At 42.9% G+C, this 25,772-nt stretch overlaps 1 protein-coding gene across 2 annotated transcripts in view; it reads left to right on the forward strand.

Moving 5' to 3' along the window:
- Positions 1-6,671: 6,671 nt before the first annotated feature.
- Positions 6,672-25,772, forward strand: part of RAB3B (RAB3B, member RAS oncogene family) — a 50,708-nt gene continuing 31,607 nt past the window's right edge. Inside the window, exons 1-3 of one of the 2 annotated variants that reach the window (XM_059853831.1) lie at positions 6,686-6,832; positions 11,660-11,740; positions 16,902-17,129. In XM_059853831.1, the coding sequence (XP_059709814.1) occupies positions 11,720-11,740; positions 16,902-17,129 (249 nt within the window). In that variant the 5' untranslated portion in view covers positions 6,686-6,832; positions 11,660-11,719. Of the gene's footprint in view, positions 6,833-11,659; positions 11,741-16,901; positions 17,130-25,772 lie in introns of both variants that reach the window. The other variant, XM_059853832.1, reaches the window with a different exon arrangement.

Consider the following 25,772-nt stretch of genomic DNA (forward strand, 5'->3'; position numbering starts at 1 on the left):
TTGAGGTCCTCAGTGGCAGCACAACCACTGTTACATGGATATCAGCCCCTCTCCCCAGCTTTATATCTGCCAGTTTGCTCAGAGTTAGGTATTAAAAAGTACCAACCAAGGGAACTCCACGAATGATGAGCCCCCTCCAGGCCAGCTGTTCTGCCAGTTTTCCATCCATTTCACTGTCCATTTATTTAGGTTGTACTTCATCAGTTTGTCTATGGGGCTGCATTGGGAGACAGTGTTGAAAGCCATAGTAAAGTCAAAATAAACACCTACTGCTCTCCCCTCAGCCACCAAATTAGTCATCTCAAGCAAAAATTCCTGTCTAAAAGACACTTGCCAAAACTTCCCATAACAAACTAGATAATTTTCTACAGACACTTATTGAGGAGCCATCTGAGGACATAAGGTGGGGAAAATTGTTTATACAATAAACAACTTGTCTACTGAATCAATTTTTACTGTTCAGCAGCATTAGGAATTCTACTTTCCAGACCAGTCTGTCTAAGAAATTTTAGGCACCAAAACTCAACTGGATACTAAAAGACAAGGACTCAGTGGAATTAATGGAATTATTGCACATTGCAATTACCCTGCTCAGCTGCTAATAGTTACTCTACAGGCTTTGTCCTCTGCTTCTCTTGCAAATTGTCTAGTAAATTAACTATGGAATTGAACTCAGCAGCCACTCTCAAGTCATATCAACCTCAAAGTAAATCTATATAAGCCTTAAAAAAGGATTTGTATTGTGCAAAATATTCCCTTTTTCCCCCAGCTCTATCCATTGTGCAAATAAAAAATAGATCCTATCTGATGCTCATTTTATTTAGAGCTTTAGATTGACATAACTAAAAAATCATTGCTATGGCTTTTTTACTTGCCAGCAGGGGGAGGACTCTGCGTGTTCATCTGGGAAAGGATTCAACAAATCATAATTAAAAAGCAATCTCTGATGCAAATGAGCAAGGTGCACCTCTGTGAGTTCCCATGCATGATTTTGCAGCAGCTCTGCCCTGCTCTTATCTCTGCAGTGAAGCTGCAGCCTATGGGATTCACATGAAGTGTCCCTTTCTTTGCAAAATGCTCTGATGCCTGAAGCAATGAGGCCTCAAGAAATTTTTAGAAAGTTCTTCATCCACAGACATCTCCCTTCAGTGACAGGTACAATATGCTTCATTCTTTACATTTAAGACCACCCTGATTCAAAATTATGCTCCTTCACATCTTCCCTGACACATCTCCTCTCCCTAGCACTTCATGCCTTCCAGACTTGGTACTTTGGAAGGAAGAACTTATTTCATGACCCTTTTCCTTTGTTCTTCAGCTGCCTCCTTTGTCTCTAATCCTTTCTACCCTCTGTATGTTCAGACATGGTGAGCTGGTACTGCTTCCCCACCCTCTCTTCCATTTGCTCTTTTCTAGACCACGCGTTTGTCCACTGTAGCAGGATGAAGCTTGGCACCTCCTGGCCTGCTTGGTGTCTAGCTGGGGTCTCAGCAGAATATGATTTATGTGCTTTCACAGTTTGATTTCTAGGGACAGCTGGTTAACTTGTGTAAAAGCTGTTTTCACATCTCTGGATTGCAGGGCAAACCTACTTTTGATGTTAAGTTGCTAAAGTATTTTTCTCTTTTCTACCTGTTAGTTTTATACCTGGATATTTTTGTTACTATCTCCTTTACATCCTTCTTCATGATCTTGATAGGATGGTACAGATGGTTGGCACTTTCTTCTGGGCAGAGTGATCCACCCAGCAGTTGCTTTTTGTTATGTTTTGTTACTTTATACAAAAACAAGTCCCCAGGGCTTAGAGGCTTGCAGGTCAGTGTTTGCGGAAGCTCTGTTTAAAGTTAATGATACACTGCAGCACTGCTCAGTAACCAAGACCTCAGCTTAGTTTGCCCCCATCAGCTTTGTTTCTTGTGCTGCCCATCTGTGTGTGACTTGCAGTAACTTACATGATCAGGTCTTCAGATGCATTTAGAAATCCCCTTGGATTCTCAGCTTTTCCTCCTTCTATGGTGATAAAAAACCCCAAGACACTTCAAAATTCTTAGTACAGACCCAGCAAACTGCCAGGCTGAATTAGTCTCTTGTAAATAAACACGCTGTCAGTTCCCTTTCTTCCAGAAACAACGTACAGAGGAAAAAAATCCCAAAGTTAATTAGGGAGTGCCTAGATTGCAGCTCCCATCTGGCTGCCTGGGAGCAGAGGTTGCTTTGTGCACCCGAGGCTGGACAGGCTTTAAGAAGTTTCAGCTGGAGACTTGGGAAACCTCTCCTCTGCCATGTTAAGCAGCAGGGAACAAAACTGCAACAACCAAGAATGCCTGCATGGCCAGAGTGTCCCATCTGTCATCCTGGCATGCTGAGTTTAGGAGTCATCTACTTCAAACACACTTTTGTCCCCGTGGCAGTCTGCCTGCCACAGTGTCTAGCCTGCATCAAACTGCTAATGAGCTTCAATCACTCAGAGCTCCTTTAGAGCTCCTGTAATAAATAGCTCTGCAGTGAAATATTATTAAACCCCTATGAATATGAGGTCATATACCATTGGCGGTGATGAAACTTCTCTTAACTTTTGGCAAGAGGAGAGGTATTTGCATTTCTGTTATGCTGTGATATTTATTTGCAGCTGGCCTGGTATTATGCCTGCTTGGGTTTGCCTAGCCAGGAGAACCACTCCAGGGCTATTCCTTGACAACAGTGGCTACAGGTGGCTCTAAACTTGAGGCTTGAGGATAGAGATTCAGAAAGCAATAAAGATGGAATTACTCTGAATAGAGCTCTCTCCAGAGAGTGGGATGAAAAAGGAAAGTCACTGCAAATCCATGCTCATTTCACAGACAGCAAAGCCAAAGATGAAGTTTCTCTAAGAGGTTGCATCCCCTTTCCAGACAGCTGTGTAAGTTGTCTTTGGCACTGACTGGAGAGGGAAGGTTGCTGCCTGGAGGAAACCAGGAAACAATAATGAAGGTCTGTCTAAATGTTAGAAGTCACTTTGTCTCAAAACTATTTGGCATATTAACCCATTCCCCCTTTCCTCCTCGAAGAAACAGGTGCTGATTTGTTAAGCAGTTAGTCAAATAATCTCAGTTTGCTTTTCCCCTCAAAGTTTGTCTAGAGTAAGGTGTGGCTGTGCACAGTTCCCAGGCCTGCCATTGTCCAGGGAGCACCACTCCTGCCACTACAGCACCAATCTGGTGCCACCACGTCAGTACCATTCAAGGAGGAGGAATCTTCACTGACAAGTGCCAGCCAGCCCCTGTGACCTGTCACAGGCAGTGGCAACAGAGACCAAAGCTTGAGTGATCGCCAAGCTGTGAAAAATGTCATGGCACCATTTTGTGATGGTGAAATCTGCAGTAAGTTCCTTTGATTATGGACAAAAAAAAAAAAAAAAAAAGACACCCAAAACTGCTCTGCTCACAACTGTGCAGGAAGCAGGGACTGGCTGACCTGTGCTTACAGCATTCCAGCTTCTGACTCAGACCAGTAAGAGAGGCTGTCACACACCAGCCCTGGCTGGCTCTCATCCCAGCACGGGGCACAGCATCAGGAAAAGTGCAGGGAGCAGCCAGGATGTGGGAGCAGGCAGGGTGGGGGGAGCAGGCAGGGTACAACCTGGGCATGGAATCTCAAGTGGGTGGGTGCTGCTCCCGTGTTCTGTTTTCCTCCAGCCAACACAGGAATCTCCTCCTCCATTCCCATGCCTCTGCTGTGATGTGGGGAGTGAAGGGGAGCCAACTTCTAGAGTTTCCACCCTCTCCAAAGGTCATGATCCCATTGTTACCACTCCAAGTCAGGGCAAGGGAGGAGCTGGAGCAAAGCTGAAGGGGCAGGAGTGTGTGGACTGCGTTTGGCTAAGGCTGCAGGTAACTGGCTGATTAGAGTTTATTTGCTAGTATACACTCATTTTTGGACCATTTTGCACATGCACAGCATGAAATGGGTAGATGTGCTACAGAAATATTAATTGATAAGAACTGCAGATGTGCTCCCTGCTTTTTGAGAGTGCTTCAGGTCACAACATAACATGCTGTGCATAAAATAAGCTGCACTGACAGCACAGTCAAATTTGGATGTCACTTTATTGTGCTGTTTCTGATATTATGAACAGTGTTCAAAGAGCCATTTGTGAGGATTTGGATGCATTAGCCCTGTTAAAGGGAATGAAACTCGCACACATCCTGGGGACACAGCATGGGCCTTACATGCTCTTTATTCCACACTGAAGTGGAGAAGAACCTGGGTGAGTGCTGCCTATTCAGACAAGGAGGATTTTGTTTGTGGGTGTCCTGTTTTTACCTGGCTCTCCTGGACAACAGCTGATTAAACTGTTTTGGTGCTGCTCTTGCTTTAAGAATAAATAAATCAATACATAAATTGATAAATTAATTTTTTAAAATTCCCTTTTTAGACAAGATTAAATTTGTTTCCTCAGATCAATTGCACTGTGAGAGGATGGAGTGTTTTGAATTTAAAATGTTGAGAGAGCAGTAGAGTATGTATGCTGTGCTTGGTAAATGTGCTCTCCTGACTGCTGGGAGAGAATGAGATAGATCCACATGTCAGAAAACAAGATAAAGCACAGCATCTGCTCTTCCACCTCCGTGTGTTTGTGGGAGTTCTTTCCTGTTTCCTTATTTCCCCATCTATAAATCTAAAATAACAAAGACCTCCCCCACTGGAAGTGGTATCAGCAATTCATGACCATATAACATTAAAACCTGGCAGGAAAGTGCACTAGGAGAGCAGAAATTATTCACTCCATAAATTATAGAAACATGTCTAAACAAGGTGATAGACAGCAAATCACTGCATATTCTCCTGTCTCCTAATTACCTGGGTGCATGCCTTCTTTTGGTTATCCCTGACTAAGAAACGGCTTGTAGGTAAGCACTGGCATTTCAAGGGTGGCATGAAATCTAAAAAAACCTTTGGAAATTAGGATTGAACAGTGGCTCTGCACTTGTGCCTGTGGATTTGGGGTGTGAAATCAGGTGATCACTGCCAGATGCCCAAGTGAGCCTCAGCCATGGTGTGTCCTTTGCATCAAAGGCGCAGGTATGTGCCCATGACCATTTGCACTCTGTGTTGGTGCTTTATAGGGCTGTGGGATCACAATGATTTTCTAGACTGAGCATCAATCAATCAAGCAGACTGAGAAAAGGGCTCTACCCATGCTGGGTTGATGGGAAGTCGGGTTTTAACAGAGATCAGCTATCCCAGAGCAACAAGAGGATTGCAAGGAGCTGGAAAGACTTTTTTAGGTGTCAAGCCTGCTAGGCTGTCTTTAAAATACTTGTTGTAATGGGTTTGGGATTTTGTTACACTGTTGATTATTTCTAGGTGCCTACACAAAGCTGTTATTTTGCTTAAGGCTTAAATCAGGGCCTGGTTTATATAACAGTAATTTTAGCTGGGGTTTTGGTGGCAAATACACATTTTCATTCTAGACAAGGGTAGAAAATGACTCTGATGTTGGGTAGAATTGTCCCCTGGGCCACCTGGCAGATAGCTCTGACTTGGGTAAATGGAGAAGCTATAAGGCATCTCTGATCTGCAGAGAGAAGAGGTGCTCATTAAAGCTGCTCAGCATCTCTCCTCTGATTGTTCCTAAAATGTTCACCTTAGCTATATGCTAGTCATACAGTACTACTGTGCTTCCTGGCTTTCTACATTCCCATGACACTGGTAACTAGTCAACTGCCCTGGACAAAATGTAGCAATAAATCAATTGTCAGACTCCTCTAAAGTGAGTGAAGTGTTATAAGGCTTAAGCTGCTCCAAGGGCTGGTTGACCTACGAGCCAGTCCAAAGATCAGAGCTGAGGATCAGATGCTGAAGATCACCAGATGTGCAAAAAGCTTTTAAAAGTGGACAAAATTATTCCTGTGCTGCGTGGGCAGTGTCAAGCCGAGTCAAAATGCTGCACATCAAACAAAAGGCACAATGAGACTGGGAAGAAAGCAGCAGCGCTCTGGAGGCCATAGCAGGGTGAAAAGATGTCTGCACCCCCAAGTTTTAGGGGTATGAGTTCAGAGGTACTGCCTGAAGAAGAAACCCTGCAAATCCAGTACCTTTAAGCACCTCCTGCTCTGGCCTCCCCTCACAAGGAGCCTCTCTCCACAAGACCTTGTGTTTGTGCTGAGGCACTAGGTTAAATCCTGCCATCTTTGCCGGTTGTTAGGGAAGCATCTTAGTTATGTCACACATAATGTTTAACATGTTTTTAAAAACCCAGTATTTTGTTAATTCTGTCTAGGGCATCATGTCTAAAGGCAATTTTGGTTTCCTGGAGAGGAACAGACCACAGTCAAGTCTCTCTGGGGTCTAAGGGGTTTCAAAGCTAAGAGGGTCCACCACAACCTCTTCATCAGACCTTCTTCATGTGAACGACTTAGATCGCAGCCCCTGCCTCAATTTCTGTCTCCTCACCAGTAGAAATGTAGCGCCTGATGCCACATCGGCCATCACTAGGCTTCAGAGTTAACAGTGCTACTGATAAGAATGCCAGCCCGTGCGGAAAGCGCGGTAAGAATGGCAAGTTTGGGTCGTACCCAAACTTAGGACGTTCTCGCAGCCCGCGGAGGCTCCAGGAGCGCCTGAGGCGATTCCCATTCCCGCGCTCCCCGAGGGCCCCCGCCCCGCCCCGCCGCGCTCCGCCTCCGGGGCCGCCCCAGGTACCGGCGGGGGGGCGGCTCCCGCCACGCGAGCAGCGGGCGCGGGACCGCTCGGCTCGGCTCGCTTCAGTTCAGTTCGGCTCTGCTGGGCTCGGTTTGCTTCGGCTCGTCCCGGCTCGGTTCGGCTCGGCGCCGCCGCTCCTCCGCCGAAGGTAAGAGCCGCGGCTCCTCTGAGGGGGCTCCTCCCGCGCCGTCGGGGCTGCTTCCCCTCGAAGGTGGCGGGGAGGGGGCTGGCGGTGTTCCGCGCCTCACGTCCCCACCGGGACCCACAAACTCCTCCTGCCCTCCTCGCCCCGAGCGGCGGGGCTGCCCCCGGGCTCCGCGGGACGGGAAGCCGGAGGTGGCCGGCGGGTGAGCTCCGTGCCCCGAGGTGTGGTGTAACGGGCAGCCCTCGGGAGCGGCGGGGCGGAGAGGGCAACAGCAGTTCCATCTCTAAAATAAACATTTCCCAGCAATGAGAGGGGATATAATATTGCCTTATCTCTAAAATACCCTCAGCCTCGCGGGAGGGGGGAGGCAGGAGAGCGGGGCCTTCCCGGCTGTTCTCCAGCTGGTGCGTAACCCGCCCGTTCCCGTCACCCGGGCCGTGCCCGGCTCGGGGAGGGGGACCAGGTGACAGCCACCCAACTGCTGGGCGATGGAGCACTGCCGGGGAACGCGGCACCCGCTGTCGTCGTGGCTGCTCGGGCAGGGCTGGGACCCGCTGCTGCCCGCCCGAGCCGGAGGAGCGGACTTGCCCGTACCCACCGTGCCCGTATAGCCCCGGGCAGCGAGCCCACCGCACCAAACCAAACGGATCCATCTTCTTATTTAGTTCATAAAAAGTATAAACTCTCCAGTTTGTACAGTTTATGCTGTGCAAAACGCATGTGGTATATATATATATATATATATTTGCCACGCATTCTGGGACGACGCGTTGGTTTTGCCCGCTGTTTTCTCGGCGCTCGCCCGCAGCCCGGCAGTGCCGTTGGTGTGCGCGGTAACATCAGCCGGTGGGACCGCAGCGGCATCGCCAGCCCCGGCACCAGTGGCTCCACCTTTTCTGCCTCCCAAGGTTTTGTCTCCACGCCGTCCTTTTCTTCTTACAAGCTTGTGGGCTTGTGCAGTGCATCACGTTGATCTAAGTGTAACTTGTCAAAAAAGAAAAAAAAAACCCATACCAGGGGGAAGTAGTTTTAACCTGGATTTTCCCATTATCCTGTCCAGAGACAATATAAAACCGTGGTCTCCGAACATGTTTCTGTGACATTCTTTGGTGGCAGATCTGGATTTGACTTCTCCTGCTTTGTCTCTCATCACTTATTCCTCACCCAGTGCTGCACTCTCAGTTGTGCAAATAATAGTTTGCAGGGCTTCAGAGTTGCCTGGATTAGCTCTGGGTTCAAATAACATTCTCTTGTGAATGTTTTTTCTTTTCCTCCTCCAAAGGTAAAAAATGTCACTGGAACTATAATTTTGATCTCTGTGTTTGTAACTGTACTCAGATCATGGGAGCACTGGTATTGCATTCTAGAGGGTACAAAATTGAATCCATACACTGCTGTATGGAAGTATGTAACTAAAAGGCTTTTCTTTCCTGTTATTTGTGCTTGCTATCCTGGAGGTGGTTGTATATGCATTTACTGGGACTTTACTGTCTTCAGGACAGTTTTATCAGAACAATTGATAGTGTAAGTCAGAAGAGAGACAAACCAAATTAAAATCAAGCTTCCTTTGCAATTTTGACAAAATCATGATGCCCTCTTTGCAGACCAAATATATTTTCAGGTGACAAAGTGAGAAGACTTATCAGCTTTAGGTTTTAATAGCAGTAGTTCTTGTGTGCAGCAAAGCAATGCATTTATATTTGTTAACATGATGGTTGTTGTGTGGTAGTCATGTTAGCTGCGTAGTTCAGAGGTGGTTTTTCCTGCCTTCATTTTCATATGTTTTCATGCAGCTCCAGATTAAAATGTGCAGGTCACAGCATCACTGTTCAGGTTCTTGCATCATGCTGGTTGATTGTAGTGCCAGGGAAGGGCTCTCATGTCCACTTTGCCCCCCAGTATTTAGTGTTACTGGTTGGGCTGAAGAAGTAAGGTTTTTTGAGGCAGTTCTCAATGGCTAATGCTGAGAAATGTTCTGAACTGGTCATTTCAGGTATGCTTTTTGCTGTAAAAATGTATCTTGTGCTTCAGGTTCTGCATATTTAGTGAGCTCCTGGAAATGTGTGCTTAGCTTAGCACAGTAGTGTTTGATATTTGAAATAAGCAATAGGATTTATGTTTGGAAGTATTAGCTTATTAAAAAATGGGATGTGTGAGGGTGCTTGTTCTAATCCCAGTTAGCAGGTGGCTTACTTTGCAGCATGGGAGAACATCATAGCATAGAGAAATGAATTAACTTATTCATCACAGATTTTCTGCTTGGAAGAGGAGCATTAAAAGGCATCAAATTAGACTTCTGCACTGCAGAGGCATCCTGAGCTGGTCCTGTCTCTATGTGATTCTGGTTTGCAGGTGGTTTCTACAAGACAATTCCAGTTTCTGGTCACTTGATTTGGTGAGGACAGCAGCTTGTTTTTACCTATAAGTGAAAGGTTTTAGACCCAGTGGTGCAGAAAAATCTGTAACTGTCTCCTGCTCATTGGTGGAGGGGTGTCTACCTGAACCTGCATATGGCCTCACTCTAGCTTCAGATAGGGTGGGTGCCATCATGTGCCTGAACTTCCCTTATCTTCCACCCCCATGGCTTTCTCCATGGAGGGCTGAATCCCAGGGCAGAACATAGCTGTGCCCTGCCTTCCGGCTGGGGAAGGATCAGCAGGGACTCACACGTGTCTTGTAGCAGAGCTGGTACAGATTCATCTCGTGTGTTGCTCTGGGTGCTTTCATGTCACTGCTCTTTCAGTGTATTCAGTGAGGTGTGAGGAAGTTCTTCACCATTGCCAGTTCCTTCCTGAGAAAGAGAGGCAGAGCTGCAGGGCTGGAGATCCGATGAGGACGGGGCTGAATTCCGGATTTCTGTTGTTCTGGCCATCGCTGCAGTGTTTGTGACAGGAAGGAAGGGCTTTGAAGTTGGTGAGTTTTGTAACAGCCCTCAACCTCATCTGTGTGCACTGTTCTCTGGGACAGGGCTGGATTTGGGTCAGCCTCAGCTTGCAGTTCTGTAGACCTAGAAATTGTCTGACTCCAGGATTCCTAAATTCAACAGAATATTCAGGGAGTTGTGGAAATCTCTGCATCCTCTCTTTAGGGCATAGGGAAGATAAAAATCCCCTCTTCCTTGCATCCTTTGGGAGAGAGCTGAGCTGGGTTCAGTTAGTGGGTCCCCTTTTCCAGGGGAGAATTTTTTATTATTACCTATTTTTCTGTGTATTTTCTGGAGTGGTGTGCTTGCCAACAGACGTGGAACCATGTGATAGTAAGAGAGTGGCAAACACTTAACACCCATAGAAGAGAAAAAGTGGAAACATATTTCTTTAAGGGTTTTTTTGTTTGTTTTTGTTGTAATACTAGAGGGACTAATTCCTCCTTCCTGAGAATTTTATTCTAGCTCTAAAATGGACTTTGAGGGTATTGAATGTTGTGCAGGAAATGGGAGAGGCATGGTTTGATGTTTGACTCGAGGAAATCTTTTTAACAGTCGCACCAAATGTTGTAAAGTAAGATGGCAAAAAAGTGGTACCTGCTGTTTCTTGACTCATGTTCCACATCCAGCAAGTTCTTAAAAATCCTTTAAAAGCTGTTTTTAAAGCCTATGTTCCCAAATCTAAATGGGAATGAAAATAAATAACCACTGACATTGCTTAAGGTTTTCATCCTTTAGTTGTTATGCATATATTGAACTTTTTTGTAGCATGTAAGTTCCAGAACAAATCCACTACAAGCATCTTCTCACAAAGACTTCTGGACTCACTAATAAATTAATTTTATTAAAGATGAAGCCCTCAAGATGAAGAGCTCACATTTTAAAAGTCATAAACATAGACTTTCTGGGTAGAGAGTTGAATTGTTTTTGTTCTAGATCTGTCAGTTGAGTGGCATTTAGATGACACCCCAAAGTCAAGTTCTGGACAGTACTGAAGAGTGAGCCAGAGGCTGTCACAGGGAGCAGCTGTTGCAGAGGGCAGGGCTGTGAGAGCAGGAGGAAATATAACCGAAAAATGTGCAATACTTTGAGCAAGACCAAGCTGCTGTCGCGTTGCCAAGCGAGGTGATTGTCAATTGTGTGGATCCTGGGAAAGGATTTGTGTTTGATCCAAATTCCGGCCTGGAGTAGGTGGCTGCAGCATGTTATTTCCGTAAGGTCCGAGTGTGCCCAGGTGTTTTGGCTGTCTCCACAAGGCAAGATAACGTAGGTCAGGATGACAAATGTACCCTGGCTTACTGGAGAGAAAATGCACCAGACACAAACTTGGCCTTTACACTGTATTAGCCATGAGAAAGACAACTATCTTCTGTTATGTTTTTCTGCTCTAAATCTGGAATAATTTTTACTTTATGTCAGATATTTTTGTGTAGATGTGCTATAAGTTGCAGATGTCCTATTGCAGTTATCTTTGCAGCATGGTAGACTTTGATCCAGGCTTTGTGCAAAACACCCTTGTGTACAGAGGGATTTCAGCTGCTTCTTGGTTCCGTTTGCTCTGCTGCCTTTCTTCAGGAAATGTGTAATGGTTCCTATCCAAGGTTTTCTGTCCACTTGTGAGATTTATCCGGAACTTTAATTTTAGATTAGTCATGATAATCTTCCTTTAATAAACTTTAAACTGATGGCTTCAAATGTTTGGTGTTATCTTAATATCTAACTCAAGCACTGTTTCTGTTCTCTTTGTACACTACAGGACTTTCCTCTTTACCTTCAGTGGAGGAAGCTCAGACCTTACACAGCACTGTGTTCCCAGCCTAACCTGCCTACCCATTATTCCCTTACCCAATATTCTTATTATTCATCTTTATCATAATCATTGTAATCCTTTTGCTTCTACATCGCAGGTTCAACAGTGTGACCACTCTCTTGATTCATATACTCACAGCAAAGCCTTCATCTCTCTCATGGATTATAGATCTAAATTGGTAACTATCGCTTGCTTGCAATGTTTATTAGCACTTATGTTAATTGCTCATACTCTGTTTTCTGCTTCTGATAAATCTCTCTTTTAGAACAGCATTTATATAAGAGTCTCTAAGGTCACGGCCTTGTTTCCTTTATGAGCTTTATCCTTAGGACAGTACACATTGGCTCTAAAAAATTCCATTGCTTGGTAGAAATCTGGCTCAGAATGGAAATTAATTTCTGAAAAAGAAAACAGTATTTATTTTCCAATGACAGAGCACATAAAGGAGTGAGTTTTTATAATAGAAAATTGACCTAGATGTGTAATTTGAGAACTAGAATATTTTTAACTTAAATGCTCTTTCTAAGACTTTTTGGGAAAAAAATACACAAGGTATTAATGCTTTTGAGAAGAAGTTATGTTGCACATTAGTAGCACCTCTCAGGGGTAAGTGTAGAAATACAGAGGAGTGGTTTCACCCCTTCTGCCTAATTAAAGAATGTTTGTTACTGGATGATGATGAAACAGTTAAACTGTCACATTTAAATTGTTACTGGTTCTAAATAGCATAAGACAAATATAGGAAATTACACTTTTGGCTTTAAAAATGAAGCATATTAAAAGATGTTTTTATTGCTAGAACTGCCCAGAAGTTGTAATATAGAGAATACACAGGTTCATAACAAGTTGAATTTGCAAATGTGTCTTAAGGTATAGTTTGAAATATAAGTTGCATCAGTGTGACCAGGTTTCATGGTTAACTGGGGTGACTGACAGCAGAAAAGGAAATTCTTTCCCAAATTCAGACTTCTTTCTCACACTGTTGTGAGAGAGAATGGGATGTGGAAACAGCATGCCAGTGAACACAGCCACTTGGTTGCTAATAAAGAGACATGTAACCTTCCAAGGTAATGATTGGATTTCTTGTTTTTTTGTCTGTGAGAGGATAAAGAAGAGCAGCTCTCCATTAGTTTGTAGCCAAAATCATAAGGGCTGGCAACACTAAAAGTCAACCTTAGCCTTTTTTTCTGGGAATAAATAAATGGCAACGTACATCAGTTAATTTCTAGCCAACACTTTAAACCTGTCCTGAAGTTGGCTGTAGGCAAAAAATGTTGCAGAGCAGGGCTTACAGTGACCACTTCCAGTGATTCCTAAGAGCAGGAACACTTTGATGTTTTGTGTTGCACTAGAAACCAGTTTGAGGCTTCACCATGATGCTGGTCACAAATTGAGCACAGCTGTGTGGATCCATCTATGTGACAGATTTCAGTGAGCACTAAAAACAACAAAGGCTGGTTTCCCATGGAGGTGTCTTAGGGCAATTGGCTTTTTTCTTTTAAAATTCATTAGACCAAAATAGAAACTAAAGGCAGGAGAGCCACTTTGACCTAGGAATATATTCATTGGTGGCTAATAAGCTTTGATTAAGATTTTATTGCTTTAGAGCATTTGCAGCATCCTGCTCTTATGTGGTTTCTTTGTCTAATAAAAGATGAGCTCACACTGCAGGCTTTTTCCTCAATAGGGAAATAATAAGGTATCTCAGAGCTACAAAACTGCCTATTCCCACAAAACTAGTTGGAAGTGGCTGTGTTTGAGACCTTGCTCCCATTGCTAATGCATGTGGGGAAAAAAGATTGTCAGTATAAGTATGCTCTTACAAAAATGGGGGCTACCCAGGCAAAAAACTAAATGATGCAAGGTCTCATGCTGAAGTGTTCTCAAGGACAATCTGATTGGCAGCTTTTCCCTCTCCTGTGTAACAGGTTTTAGGTCCTGTAGCAAAATCTTTCCTGTGTAAGTATTTTATTGAGGATTAGTCCAAGACAGTCAAAATGGAACAGTCGAGAGCCTCTCCTTTGCCCTCTGTGTGCCAGCTGTATTTCACCTGGTCTCCTGTAACAAAACACTCCTTGGGCTGTGTGTTTGTGTGAAACAGCAGAGATGCTGCTCTGTTTGGAGCCATCCTAAAAGAGCATCTGTGGCTGTGTGCCCAGGGAGCAGGGGTTACACTGCCAGCTAAATGGCTTTGGGCCAAGGAGGGAGGACAATCCCCTGGGAGCAATGGCTATGTGAGCCTTCAGGTGATTTGGACAGGAGCTGCCTGACCTCTGCATGTTGTCTCCATTTCCCTGTGCTGCAGAATCTCCTCCAGGTGCAGAGGGCCTGCAGGAGATGTGATTTTGTGGACCTTTCTCTCAGTAGCATAGCAACTGCCACCACTTCCCACTGCTCTGTCCCCTCTGCTTGTCTCCCTCAGCCGTGAGGGATCAGGAATTGAACCAACTTTCCAAACAGCCCTGCAAAACAGGAGAAGCTGTAGAAGGATTTATTTTTCTGTTCTCTGAACTACCTCTCTGCAGGGTTCTCAGGGTTGACATGACTAGGGAGTGCTTGGAGCAGGAGTGAGACAACAGGTGAGGTAGAGAAAGGGAGGAGAGGAGGACCAGGAGAAAGGTCTGCTGTTCCCTGGCTTTGGGATTCAAGCACAAAATCCGGGGCAGCCCTGCAAACACTTCCAGCCCAAGCGCTGGTGGAGCACAGCTTCAGTAATGATCTGCCATCAGAGGGATAATCAGAAATTAGTATGAAAGTCCTTTCAGTTTCACTCTATTCACTAGAGGGGAAAGGGAAAAGTGAAATTTAAGCAAGGGGATGGAGTTTTCTTTAAAATTTTTGTGCTCTGTCTGCCTCTGGTGATTCAAGACGCTGACCTGCAGCATCTTCAGCCAGCGCAGAGGCCAGTGAGGGTTGTGCTTCTATGACAACAGCCCCACGTTCTGGACAAGTATCATTTGATCTTATTCTCTGTGTTGTGCTTCTAACAAAGCTGCTCAAGCTGGCCACATTCTGTAATTGCTTTTTCAGCTGAGATCTGAAAGTCACATTTGTAGCCAGGTACAATTCTGATTAGAGCAATCTAGGAGGGTTAATAGAGGCTGCAGTGCTTCAGTTATAGGATCAGCTTGGAGTGTTTGGATGGGTTCTGGGCAGGCAGGGGTAGAAAGAAGATACTGATTCCTGTATGATTAGTACAATACCATTGTTAAAGGTCTGCTTCTGAATCTGTAAAAAACAAGGCTTCAAGTGATGAGGGTTTCTCACTATTTTGAGCCTGTGTGAGTGGAATGGAGAAGTAGAGACTTTAATTTTTTTTTCTTCTTTAGCAAGTGCACAAGTATTGTCAGTGGCGTTTGAAGAGATTATAATGTGTATGGGGAAGATAAATTACTCAAATAGAAAATTTTCTGTTGTCCAGTGTGGTGATGGTACAAATCAACTAATCACCTGATTCCTAATTTTTGCAGCTGAGATTTCTCAGGATAAGGAGGCAGTAAGTGCATCGGCCTGAGTGTCTGAATGGAAGTTAGTCAGATGTTGAATTCTTCATTTTAGAAATTCCTGCTATGAACCACAACACATGGGTAGAAGAGCTGTTTTCTAATACACTAATGAGAAGAAAATTTGTGCTTGTGTTTTCTGGAGTGCTTGCAAAGGACTGTAGACTGACTGAAGAGCAGCTGAAGTTCAGAAGAGAGTGTATCAGAATTATGCTGTATCCTACTGAGAAATACTTTTGGGAAGATTTTGATGCATTCTGTGCAGCTGTTCACTATTGAGCTACTGATAAATTTCTTCAGAAACTGCCCTTGTGAATGCAGTCTGTGAACGAAATGTCTGCTGCACCAGCCCTTTTCTGTGTGAGAAAGTTGCATATGTTTAATCTGAGATAAACCCTTGTGTAAATTGTACTGAAGTTTAAACCGGGTTGCTTTTGGTTTGTTTCCCCTCTGCTGGAAATTTAAGTGAAATTATCATCCCTATTTAAACTGCCTTGGGATAGCATTTTGGTTTAGAGTTGTGAATTTTGAACTTTTTGTTTTGGTTTTGTTTGGGTTTGTGGGTTGTTGTTGTTGTTGCTGGTTTTTTCAGTGAATGGGTGAAGTCTTCTGTGAAGGTGAGACTTGCTAAGAAGGAAGGCATTTGAGCACATGCTGAGAGTAGATATTGGAGTGAGTTTTGATCCCAAAGGTGCCTGTGAATTTGAGTTGAGGAGAAAATTAACTTCTGTGGATGCTGGGTGAAGGAGAGACTTCTGTCACTGCTTAGTGCTTTCTGACTGCACACGAGTAGCCCAGGCCCTGGTTTGCATAATAGCTGCAAATTAAACTTGTGCTGTCATTGCTCCAATTTGCCAATCCTGTAACTTGTTATAAGGAGCCAAGACCTTTGCTTATTTGGTGTGTGGTAGTTTCAAACGGCATGAGAGATTAAAAGTGTGGTAAATCTGTTAAAAGGTAAAGTTTTTTTCCTTCTCTGTAGTAATTTGCTTTTTCTGGTTGTGTTCTGCACAGCCAGAGGTGAAAAGTCTTACCTCTTCCCACCAACTGTCTGAGCTGCACCCATTAGAGAAGCCAGGGCTGCTCATGGCCCTTAATGATTTGTATTCTGCTGTTGTATTTTTTTCTTCTGAATCTAAAAGGGATAATTTATCCATTCCAAATGCTGTCTGTATCCCCATTGGAGCCCTCACATTTTATACAGTCTTTATTCCAATTGCAGTCTTAGGAGTAGATAGGTGTTGAATGGATTCAAAGTTTCTAGCTGAAATTCCTTTTTTTTCATCTTTTCCCATTTCTGTTTTTTTCTTCTATAAATGTTGAGGAGGGAACTTTTCTAGGAATAAAATGGTGGTGGTGCATGCACTAGAAGTGTGGATTTTCCATAGAAGTAGTAAAAACAATTATTTAGGTTTATTTACCTTAAAGGCTGCTTGATGAATTGCATGGTTGGATGCACTGTCAAAGGTTTTAGTTCTTGGTTGCAGTTTATTGGAGCAACAGAAGTGGCACCCTGCCACTGGAGTAAAGAATGCTGTTTCCCCATGAGTATTTGAACAATCTGCAGTAGCCATCTGTTATTCTATTAAATACAAAGCAGTGCAACAGGTGTATTTCTTGGGTTTGGAAGTCTTACCAGCACAAGTGAACACTAAACAGGATTAAAGCCAGAATTTAAAAGAAGATTTCAAAGTGTGCTCCTCTTTAGTCAGCAGATAGAGTGGTTGTGACATTAGAAAGTGGAGAGATAACCTAAACATATGGTACACAGTTAAGGAAAACAAATGCTGAACTGCTCTTAAATCTGTTCTTTTTCCATGTTTGTCATTTTCTTAGATGGCTTCAGTAACAGATGCCAGATTCAGGCAGAAGGATACTTCAGACCAAAATTTTGATTACATGTTCAAGCTCCTGATCATTGGCAACAGCAGTGTGGGTAAAACATCCTTCCTCTTCAGATACGCCGACGACACCTTCACTCCAGCCTTTGTGAGCACAGTGGGAATCGACTTCAAGGTGAAAACAGTTTACAGGAATGACAAGAGGGTGAAGCTACAGATTTGGGTAAGTGCCAGCACTTTCAAAGATGCTTTATATTAATCCTAGCAAAGCTGTGATGGTAAAATGTGGCTTGTTTGGAAGTGGATTTTTGGCTTGGTGTAGATTTTGTTGTGTGTGGCTGGACCTTTGTGTCCCTGCAGTAAACTGAGGGAGTTCTGTTTGTGTCTGTCTCACTCAGCTGGTGAGGGTCCTGATGTGGTCTAAGCAACTGCTCTACATTTGAGTGCACTCTACACACAACTCATACTATCAATTTATGGCCTCTACATAAGATATTTGTATCTTGCTGTAACTCATGTACCTGCTCAGCACTCCATTTCTACCTAATTTCTGCCCCATCTAAGAGCTTAATCTTCTAATTGCTCTACATACACCTCATTTGTAATTCTTTAATAATTGCATTTAAATGTCAAATTACAGTAATCACATATGGGTTTTTTATTTATTGTGGTGATCTTGAATAGTGAGAAGCTAAAATGAAGTGCTTTTTTTTGTACTACAACTGCATGTTTTATTTTATTTCTGTGTTGCTGGGTACAATGTAAAACAAATTATTTAATAAAGGATCCTTTTCATGTTGTAAAATCCTGACATTGAAACTAAGGTAGGTCACCTGATGTGAAATTGATTTAATTAATTTAGGGTTTTGGCAATAAAAATGTTTTTACTTCAGCTATTAAAGCAACTAAAGATGATTTCCATTTAGTTGATCTTTCTGAATTTTGGAAAGTGAAATTTTCTAAGAATTTGTGTAAAAGCGAGACAGAAAACAGCATAAAATATTAGAGTTTTTTTCAAAGACACTATGATTAAAGTGAATTAAGCAATAATCTTAATTAAATCTGTTAGAGGGCTTCTGGGCAAAAATGGCTTTAATAACCTTAAACTTCTTTTGAAAAGAGATGTCAGGTGAATTCCTCAGAGGGTGCAGTCCATAGGACCTGTAATATTGGAGTTACCAACAACACTGTTGATTTAACATTTATTTTTTAATAAAAGGTACGCCTGAGTGTTGGACAGTTTCCAGAGTAACTTGTGTTCTGTTCTTTCTTTTTGCATGGATCCCTGACATGAGTCATGATTCAAGGACCTTAACAAAACCACTATGTGCCACTACCAAACCCACAGTATTTAAACCTGTTTGTGTCCTGCCTGTCCTGAGATTGTTTGTCATTCAATGTGTTCTCCAGGGTACATGAAGTAATAATGGGTCCATTAGCATGCCAAAACTATGGGTTCCTATGTGTGAGAAGAAAGAGTTTTCATACCAACCTGTCTTACAATTACTTTTTAAAACTATTTACAGCTGCTGTTGAGTTTCTGGAAGTGTGGGGCTCTGTGGCTCCATTGAGCCCTTTGCTCTGACTTACAATTTTCCAGTTATGTTGACATTTTTTTCAATTATGCTCTCCCTAAGCTTGGCATTAAGCCTTATCTGAATCAGATTTAATGTGAAAATAAGTGAAGGAGAAGGTACAAGTGTTTGACTTAACCACTTCAAATATTTTTCTAAAATCCAGAGAAAAGCACTTCTAGGAACCTGCGATGTTCTCGTCTCCACAGACCCAAGTTTTTTTCAGTTCAGGGGTGCTTGTGGAGCTCTGAAGTGAGCACAGCTGTGACACACTGGAGGTGCTCAAGGGCTCTGCCAAATAAATAACCTTGTTCTGTGTGCTGCAAGTCTCAAGGTGAGAGCACTGCTGTGCTGTGATCCAGAGAGATCCATGATCAGTGGGACTTTCTTTACACTGCCTGTTGCCTGTGTCGAACAGAAGAACAGAATTTGGGTGCAGGACCCAAATTCTTGTGTTACCTTCAAGCTCAGAAGAATTCATGCTGCTTCAAGGGCCGAGCAGGTGCACGGAAAGGCTGACAGCTGTGGCAGTAAATGTCTCTCTGGCCTGACTCCTGGTTTTCTTTCTCCAGCAGAAGTTGATGAGCATTTTAAAGCCAAAGATCTTGCATTTGTGTTTGTGCTGAGTTTGAGGAAGTCTGTATTTTGTGAATCAGGATTTGACAAGCTGTCACATGGAATGATCAGAAGAGTGCTCCTCTGTTTGATTTTGGTGTCATTAGTGGGCCTCTTGCTTTGTTGACATTAACGCCTCAATCACCCAAATTGATATTTTAATAATCAGTTGTGCTTGTGACTAAGCAGTCTGGGAAATGATCTGCTTTGAAAAGACTTGAAAGGAATATCTCTTTAGCTTGAGAGGAACAGGACAGAGCAGAGATATTCATGATGTTTTTAAGGTAGAATGACAGCACTGCTGCTGCATATGGAAGCAGTAAAATGGTTCAGAGAGGGGTTTATGAAATAATTTTTTGTTGGCTTTTTTCCCGCTTTCTTTAAAGAACTCCGAGATCAGTTGACTGTTTCAAATATTTTCTGTCTTGTTTAGGAATGGTGGTGTTGTGCTAATAGAATAAATTAACTTTATTGAGAACATTTGTTTTGTAGTTGGATGAGACTTAGTAATTTAATATCTAATTAAAACATTTATTACATAAATATATTCATATATTATATAGATATTTACATATCTACATAAATGTAATTCTTGGATTAGATTTTTTTTGTGCCACTGCCATCTGTAATAATACTTTTATATAAAGCATCTTCCTTATGATTGGGTTGTAAGGAGCCAATTTATAATATCTCTCTGCATTTCTTGATCAATTTTGTATTCCCAGAGTTGCTAATTACTGTTTACTGAAGGAAAACTATTATATTTTCAGCTAGGTATGTTTTTTTTGTTATAAATAAATCTCAAAGGTAACATTATTATATTCTTAGCAAATGCAAACAGTTAATACTTAACGCAGAGTTCAGGTTGCCTAGCAGCTAGAGAGGGCCACTTTGTCCAGATCCACATGGAAGCAGGGTGAATGAATAAAAGTGATTTCAGTTTTAGGTAAGAGCAAGGTGAGATTTCTTTTTCTGCCTTCTGTGCATTTGTGTGTCTATTGCTGGTGAAGAATAATGGTGGTGAAAATGACAGCAGAACTCCTGCTGCAATGTGGCATCGAGAGGAGCTGCTGAGGGGCACCCTCTGGCCCTTGTAGTGGCCTGGTCTGGGTTCATTACATGAACTCTTTGCACAGTCACATAAATTAACTGATAGAAAGTCCTTGGCAGGGTTCAGCCCCAAACACCCAATACATACTTTGTGTGAGGAATTTGATTACATTTCCATGATATTTTTGTTCAACACCTTAACACAAAGGACTCTCAATATTGATGTGATTAGTAATAAACATAACTAAAATACAGGGCTTGGCAGCTGATGTTACAGTTGAAACTACTTTCCACCCCTTTGTAAAAAGCAACAGAGATTAAATTTAACTTCAGGTTAAAAGGAAGAAAGGCTGTGATGCTCAGACAGAGGCAGCATATTTAGACTGCAGTAAGATTTTTCTGTTAAGGAGCTGTTTATCAGAATTAAACTGCTAGGATGAAGGTTTTTCCTTCTTATTAACAAAAATGTCTCTGTGGCTTAGCTGCTGAAACCTGTTGGGGTGTGAGATTAGCTTTAGTGGATGTCTGAAGCACATGTTACAGCTCTTAGGCACAGCTGGGGAGAGGACACAAAGCAACATTGCTCTGGGTTTTTTGGATCTTTAAAAACAGAAATATGACAACTGCTAATTATACTGAGTGGCAGTTACCACTACAAACCAGAAAAGTATAAACCAAAATAACCCCCCTGCTGTGTAGCTGTCCAGAAGGCAAATACACAGTATTTTTAACAGCTTTTTGTATCAGACATTGCCTGGATGACAGGATCATCTTGTGCAGCTTGCCTCTTAGGGAAGGGATTCAAAGCAGTAACACTGGCAACTGAGTTCTTTTTTTTTTTTTTTTTTTTTTTTTTTTTTTTTTTTTCCAGTTACAGGAGGTAAAATTAGAACACCATGGTATTTGATTGTAAATTTTAATGTTAATTGCACACTTAACCAAAAGCTAATTATGCATTTCAGATGAGAGAGTCGTCTATTCCCAAGGCATCCTATTCCTGTCATGGTTTTGCTAAGTTCCTTGCAAGCACTGACTTCAGGCTTGAATGCTTGCACAAAACTTGTTTCTAAAAAAAGAGATAATAAGGTTCAGTAATTAAATGTATAGATGTGATAGTGATGGGTGTCTCTAAAGCACTAATGGGCCTGATTCTGCTTTTATAGACTCAGTTGTTGTGAAATTCTCTGATATGCTGTTTGGATGAAGAACTAAAATGGAGAAATTCATGATAGTGAAAAGATCAGGTTGATCCTTGTAAGGGAGTGAAGGATTGCATTTTATTTGCAGCATTAAGGACTTACTGGGTCCCAGGAATGAAAATCATTGTGTGTGAGTGGATGTAAAGCACTGCTTCTCATGGTAAATTACAATACAGAATATTTGACTGGAGAAGAGATGCAATAACAGTGTCTGTAATTCAATTCCAAGGTCTTGGTTATATCTCAAGTGGTAATACTTCTGCTTTGAGAAGAACTTGGTGCTCATACCACTCTGAATGGCTTTAAAATTAGAGTTGCAAGGGTGATACAAAGGAGAGAAATAAAAACTTGGCAAATAAGACCCTTGACAAATAAGACAAACTGACTGATGGGTCAGTTACCCAACTCACTATTGAATTTATTGAATAGCCTAAGCTTGCTGAGCAGGGCATTGCTGTGTTTGCAGTCAGTTGACATGGAGGGTTTATTTCTGTTTATAGTTAATCACCTCAATCTCATTGTTATCTCATTATAACACTGCATTACAGTGAAGGCCAAATTCAACTTCAGTCTAGGCTCTGATACCTCTGCAGCTATCCCTGCTGACAATACTGGATTTGCTCTCACTGCAGGTGTAGTATCTCTCTTTGTGCTCCATCTTTGCAGAGTTACTGTGCCCTTGGAGGCCTTGTTTTGTACATTTCAGTAAAATGAAACATGTTCAGAGGTACCAGGCTGTATCCAGGGGCAGTGTCGAGTGTGTGTTTGTTGATAAAGAGCTGTTGGTAGTTCAAAGGTTTGGACCTTTCCTAGAGAAAATGGACCAATGCTGACTGTTTGCTCAGTAGAGGAAGAGCTGTACTTGGGAAATTTCAAGGGAATTTACTTGATGAGGTGAGGCAGTTAAGGTTTGAGAGGACAAATGAATTGCCAGCCTCCTGACGTTTTGCATTTAATGCTTTTTTACCAGAAATTCAGAATAGATATTTTGAAGTAATTTTATATAAGGTCTGAGACTCGTGTGCCTTGAAACGCTTTCCTGTTGTCCTTGTCTCATCAGAATCACCCTTATTATGATTTTCTTTCACAATTTTATCTTCTGCATAATGACTGGGTATATTCTATATTTAAATATGCTGGGTGCACTGTGATCAGTTATGAGATAACACAGGGGGTGGAATTTATGAGTTCTCATAGTGTTTGTCTCAAGCGAGCATGTATTTAGAGTGCGTCACATTTGGTCAGATGAGAAAATACAACTGCTGTGCTTCCTCCCATTTCTAACTTTCATCCATTGTGTTGTCTACTGCAGTTCCATGTTTATGCAACACTTGAGTACCTGAATGGCTGATTTTAGAATTCAAGAAAGGGAATCCAAACCCCCAAAAATGTTTTTCAGGTGTGAGAAATTGTACCCTTATAGCTCAGCTGGAGTACCTAGGAATTTAGCAGCATGTACTTAGTGATTTATTTTCTGTTGTCCAGCTGTTCAACATCATCTTGATTCATTAAACAGCATGAACTGAGCTCCCAGAGATAAGCACTAATTTTCTGTATTCTGTTGCACTGGAGGCATTGGACTCTGCAGACAGAAGGAAACATTTGTGAGAAGCACCAGAAACTGGACAAAAAAGCAGCACATTCCTGCAGTGTGGAGAACTGGGAGGCTTATGGTTTGCTGGTTAGGTTCTCCATCTGCAGAGCAATGTAATATTTGCCAGGTGACCCTGATCTCACCCCAGATTTCTGGTGAGCTGTTCTGGCTGCCCAGCAAATACTAATGAGAGTGACAAAGTAGGAAACATAAATTCTGTTTGGGGTAAGATGTATCTTCCAGTAGCAGCTTAGCACCTTGCATTTTATGGCTGGGGTCACTCTGCAGCCCAAAAGTGTACCCTAAGCAACCCAGTGGATCCTCCTTTGCTTCTGCCACAGTCTGGGTTTGCAGCATTGCTGAGATGTTCCTCCATCAAAATGGAGCTGCCAGTCTCAAGTGTCCTGCTTGGCTCACACATGGCATCCTGTGCTTCTGTTGTGCACTTGCATCTTGTTTGGAAATTCCTCTAGTATTGCCAGTTCTGCTTTGCATCCATTTCTGTGCTAATCAGATACTCACTGCTTCACTACTAATTTGTGTTAGAAACTGAAACAGGAGGTGGCAGGAGTGTTTGAAACTTGAGGGGAGCAGGTGTAAGTGCAGCAGATAAACACTGTGTTATGAGCTGCTGTGCTTCATTAACTGAAGTACCTTCATGTGATCTATGACTGAAGTGATTGAACTTTGTGTATTACTCAAAGAAGGCTCGATGGTGGCATTTTCTCAGCCAGATTCTGGCTGGTTTGTCTCTCTGACAAACTCATGCAGACATCTGCAGCAGTGCTGGAGGGTAAAGCCATGGCGAGAGAGCGGCGGCTGTGGATCCGTGTGTGCACAGATGCTCCTGGTGCTACCAGGTTTTACTGTCCCTCTGCTTTCCTTGCAGCCAGAGCAATAAAACAAAACATGCAGGGGACTTGTGCTTGGGATGTTTATGAGGCAGAACACTCACCCTACTGCTGTTTTTGCTTTTCCATGTGCTTATTCAAAGGTTCACCTGCTGCTTCCCCTCCGTGCGTCCCTGGGTCGGCGCTGCCGCCGTGGCAGTTGTGAAGTTGCTGCGTGTTCAGTGCCATGGTAACTGTATCCTGCTCTGCTGGCTGCCAGCAGGCACCAAGCCTGCCCAGTTGTGAGAGGAAGCGAGTGCTCTAAGTGCCAGATTGTGGTAGACTGGCGTGAGTCAGCTTTGATAAGTCCAGGTGAAGTCCTTTACCAAGGACTGCAAGTCTTTTCTTTTGAGGGAAGAAAGAGAAATAACTCCCACTAATGTGTTTTGGATTTTTTTTTTTTAACTCTAAAAGGCTAAAAAATGTGTTTTCATTGGAATTACCACCAAGTGCTAAATTGCTTTCTTGCTCTGCAGTTAACTTCATGCTGTACACACTTCTGTAAGGCTGGGCTACTTTTCCCATTGTTTCCTCTTTGTGTTGTGCACCCTGGCTTGCTCTTGGAGAGGTTAGAGACCACCTTTGTAAGTACTTTTGCACTAACTGCAAGGTGAATTCTTGCAGAGTACTGTAATAACAACATTTAAAATCGTGGAGCTGTGCCTAAGAGTGAGCAAGTAGAGCTGGGGAAAAGTGAGGAATTCTTGTTTGCTTTTTACAGAAGAAATACTCTGACTGATAAGCACACAGGTGCATCACTTAATTGCACAGAATAATAATACTGGAAATTTACAGCAAGCAAGGATAATTAAGGAATGTATTTTTCAAGTCTTTCATATACAAGAGTGGAATGATGGACCATAATAACTTCTATGCCGGTGTTACCCTCTCCTGGCCCTCACTGGGTTGGAGAACCACCAGCACTGTGAGGGCTGGTACTGTGAGAGCAGCATAGTGAGACACTGAGGTGAAGTTGTCTGAAAGAAGGAAGGAAGAAAGGTTGTGCTCAGTGCAGCATGATGGGGCTTGTAGCAAGCCTGGCTTAGCTAAAACACAGGTTCAGCTGACTGTGTTGTGCCTCCTCCAGCTCTGGAGTCCTGCCTCTGGCATGTGGGGCTATGTACAGACAACTCCACTGTGCAATGCTGATGTGTCCTAAAGGGAGCAAGAGAGTGCAGTGAAAACTGGGGCAAAACTTGTGTAGAACGGAGCAGGACCAGGACAAGAAAAACCCCAGTGCTTTAATGAATTCATTAATTACAGTGCAAAACAGCACCACAGAGCAGTGCTATAAATGCTGGCTTGCAAGCAGCAAGGAGTGGCCCTGAGCAGCAATCCCAGGAGGGCTGGAGGGGTGGAATTGCTGTTGCAGAAGTGTCGGTCTGAACTCCAGGTGGATTCCAGCCCTTCTGGGAGTGGCTGGTGTCTGGGCTTCCTGAGATGTGGAAGGGGGTTTGCATTTGGCAAAGCTCTTCAGCTGGTTTTTATACACCTTTCCTCACCAAACCACCTCCCTAGGTTGTTTTCCTGAGTGTGAGAGCAAAGCACAAAAAGGACTTGAATGGTTTGGCTGATTATGGGAACTCAGAGCTTCAGCTGAGCAGTATTTCTGTACTGATGCCCATTCTGACTGCTGTGGTATTATTATGCAACTGCTGCAAACCCATACCTGTTTAAGGTGCCTTACCCAGCTAAAATGATCTCTTTTAGAAGAATGCCCTTCATCTTGAAAACAGCATGCAGGAAGAGTCACTACTGCAAAGATATTAAGTGAGGTAAATCTGTGAGAACTGCTTAGTCCCTCTTGAATTTTGGGGGAATTGAAAGTTTAAAATTAGTAATTTCAATCCACTTGCACTAGTTAGTGATTTTAGGGAAAAGCAAACTGTTGCAAGGGAAGAATCTGCATAAAGTCATTTTCTGTGATGTTCTTTCTACTGTTCT

Source organism: Haemorhous mexicanus, chromosome 9, assembly GCF_027477595.1.
Source record: "Haemorhous mexicanus isolate bHaeMex1 chromosome 9, bHaeMex1.pri, whole genome shotgun sequence".
Taxonomy (NCBI): Eukaryota; Metazoa; Chordata; class Aves; order Passeriformes; family Fringillidae; genus Haemorhous; species Haemorhous mexicanus.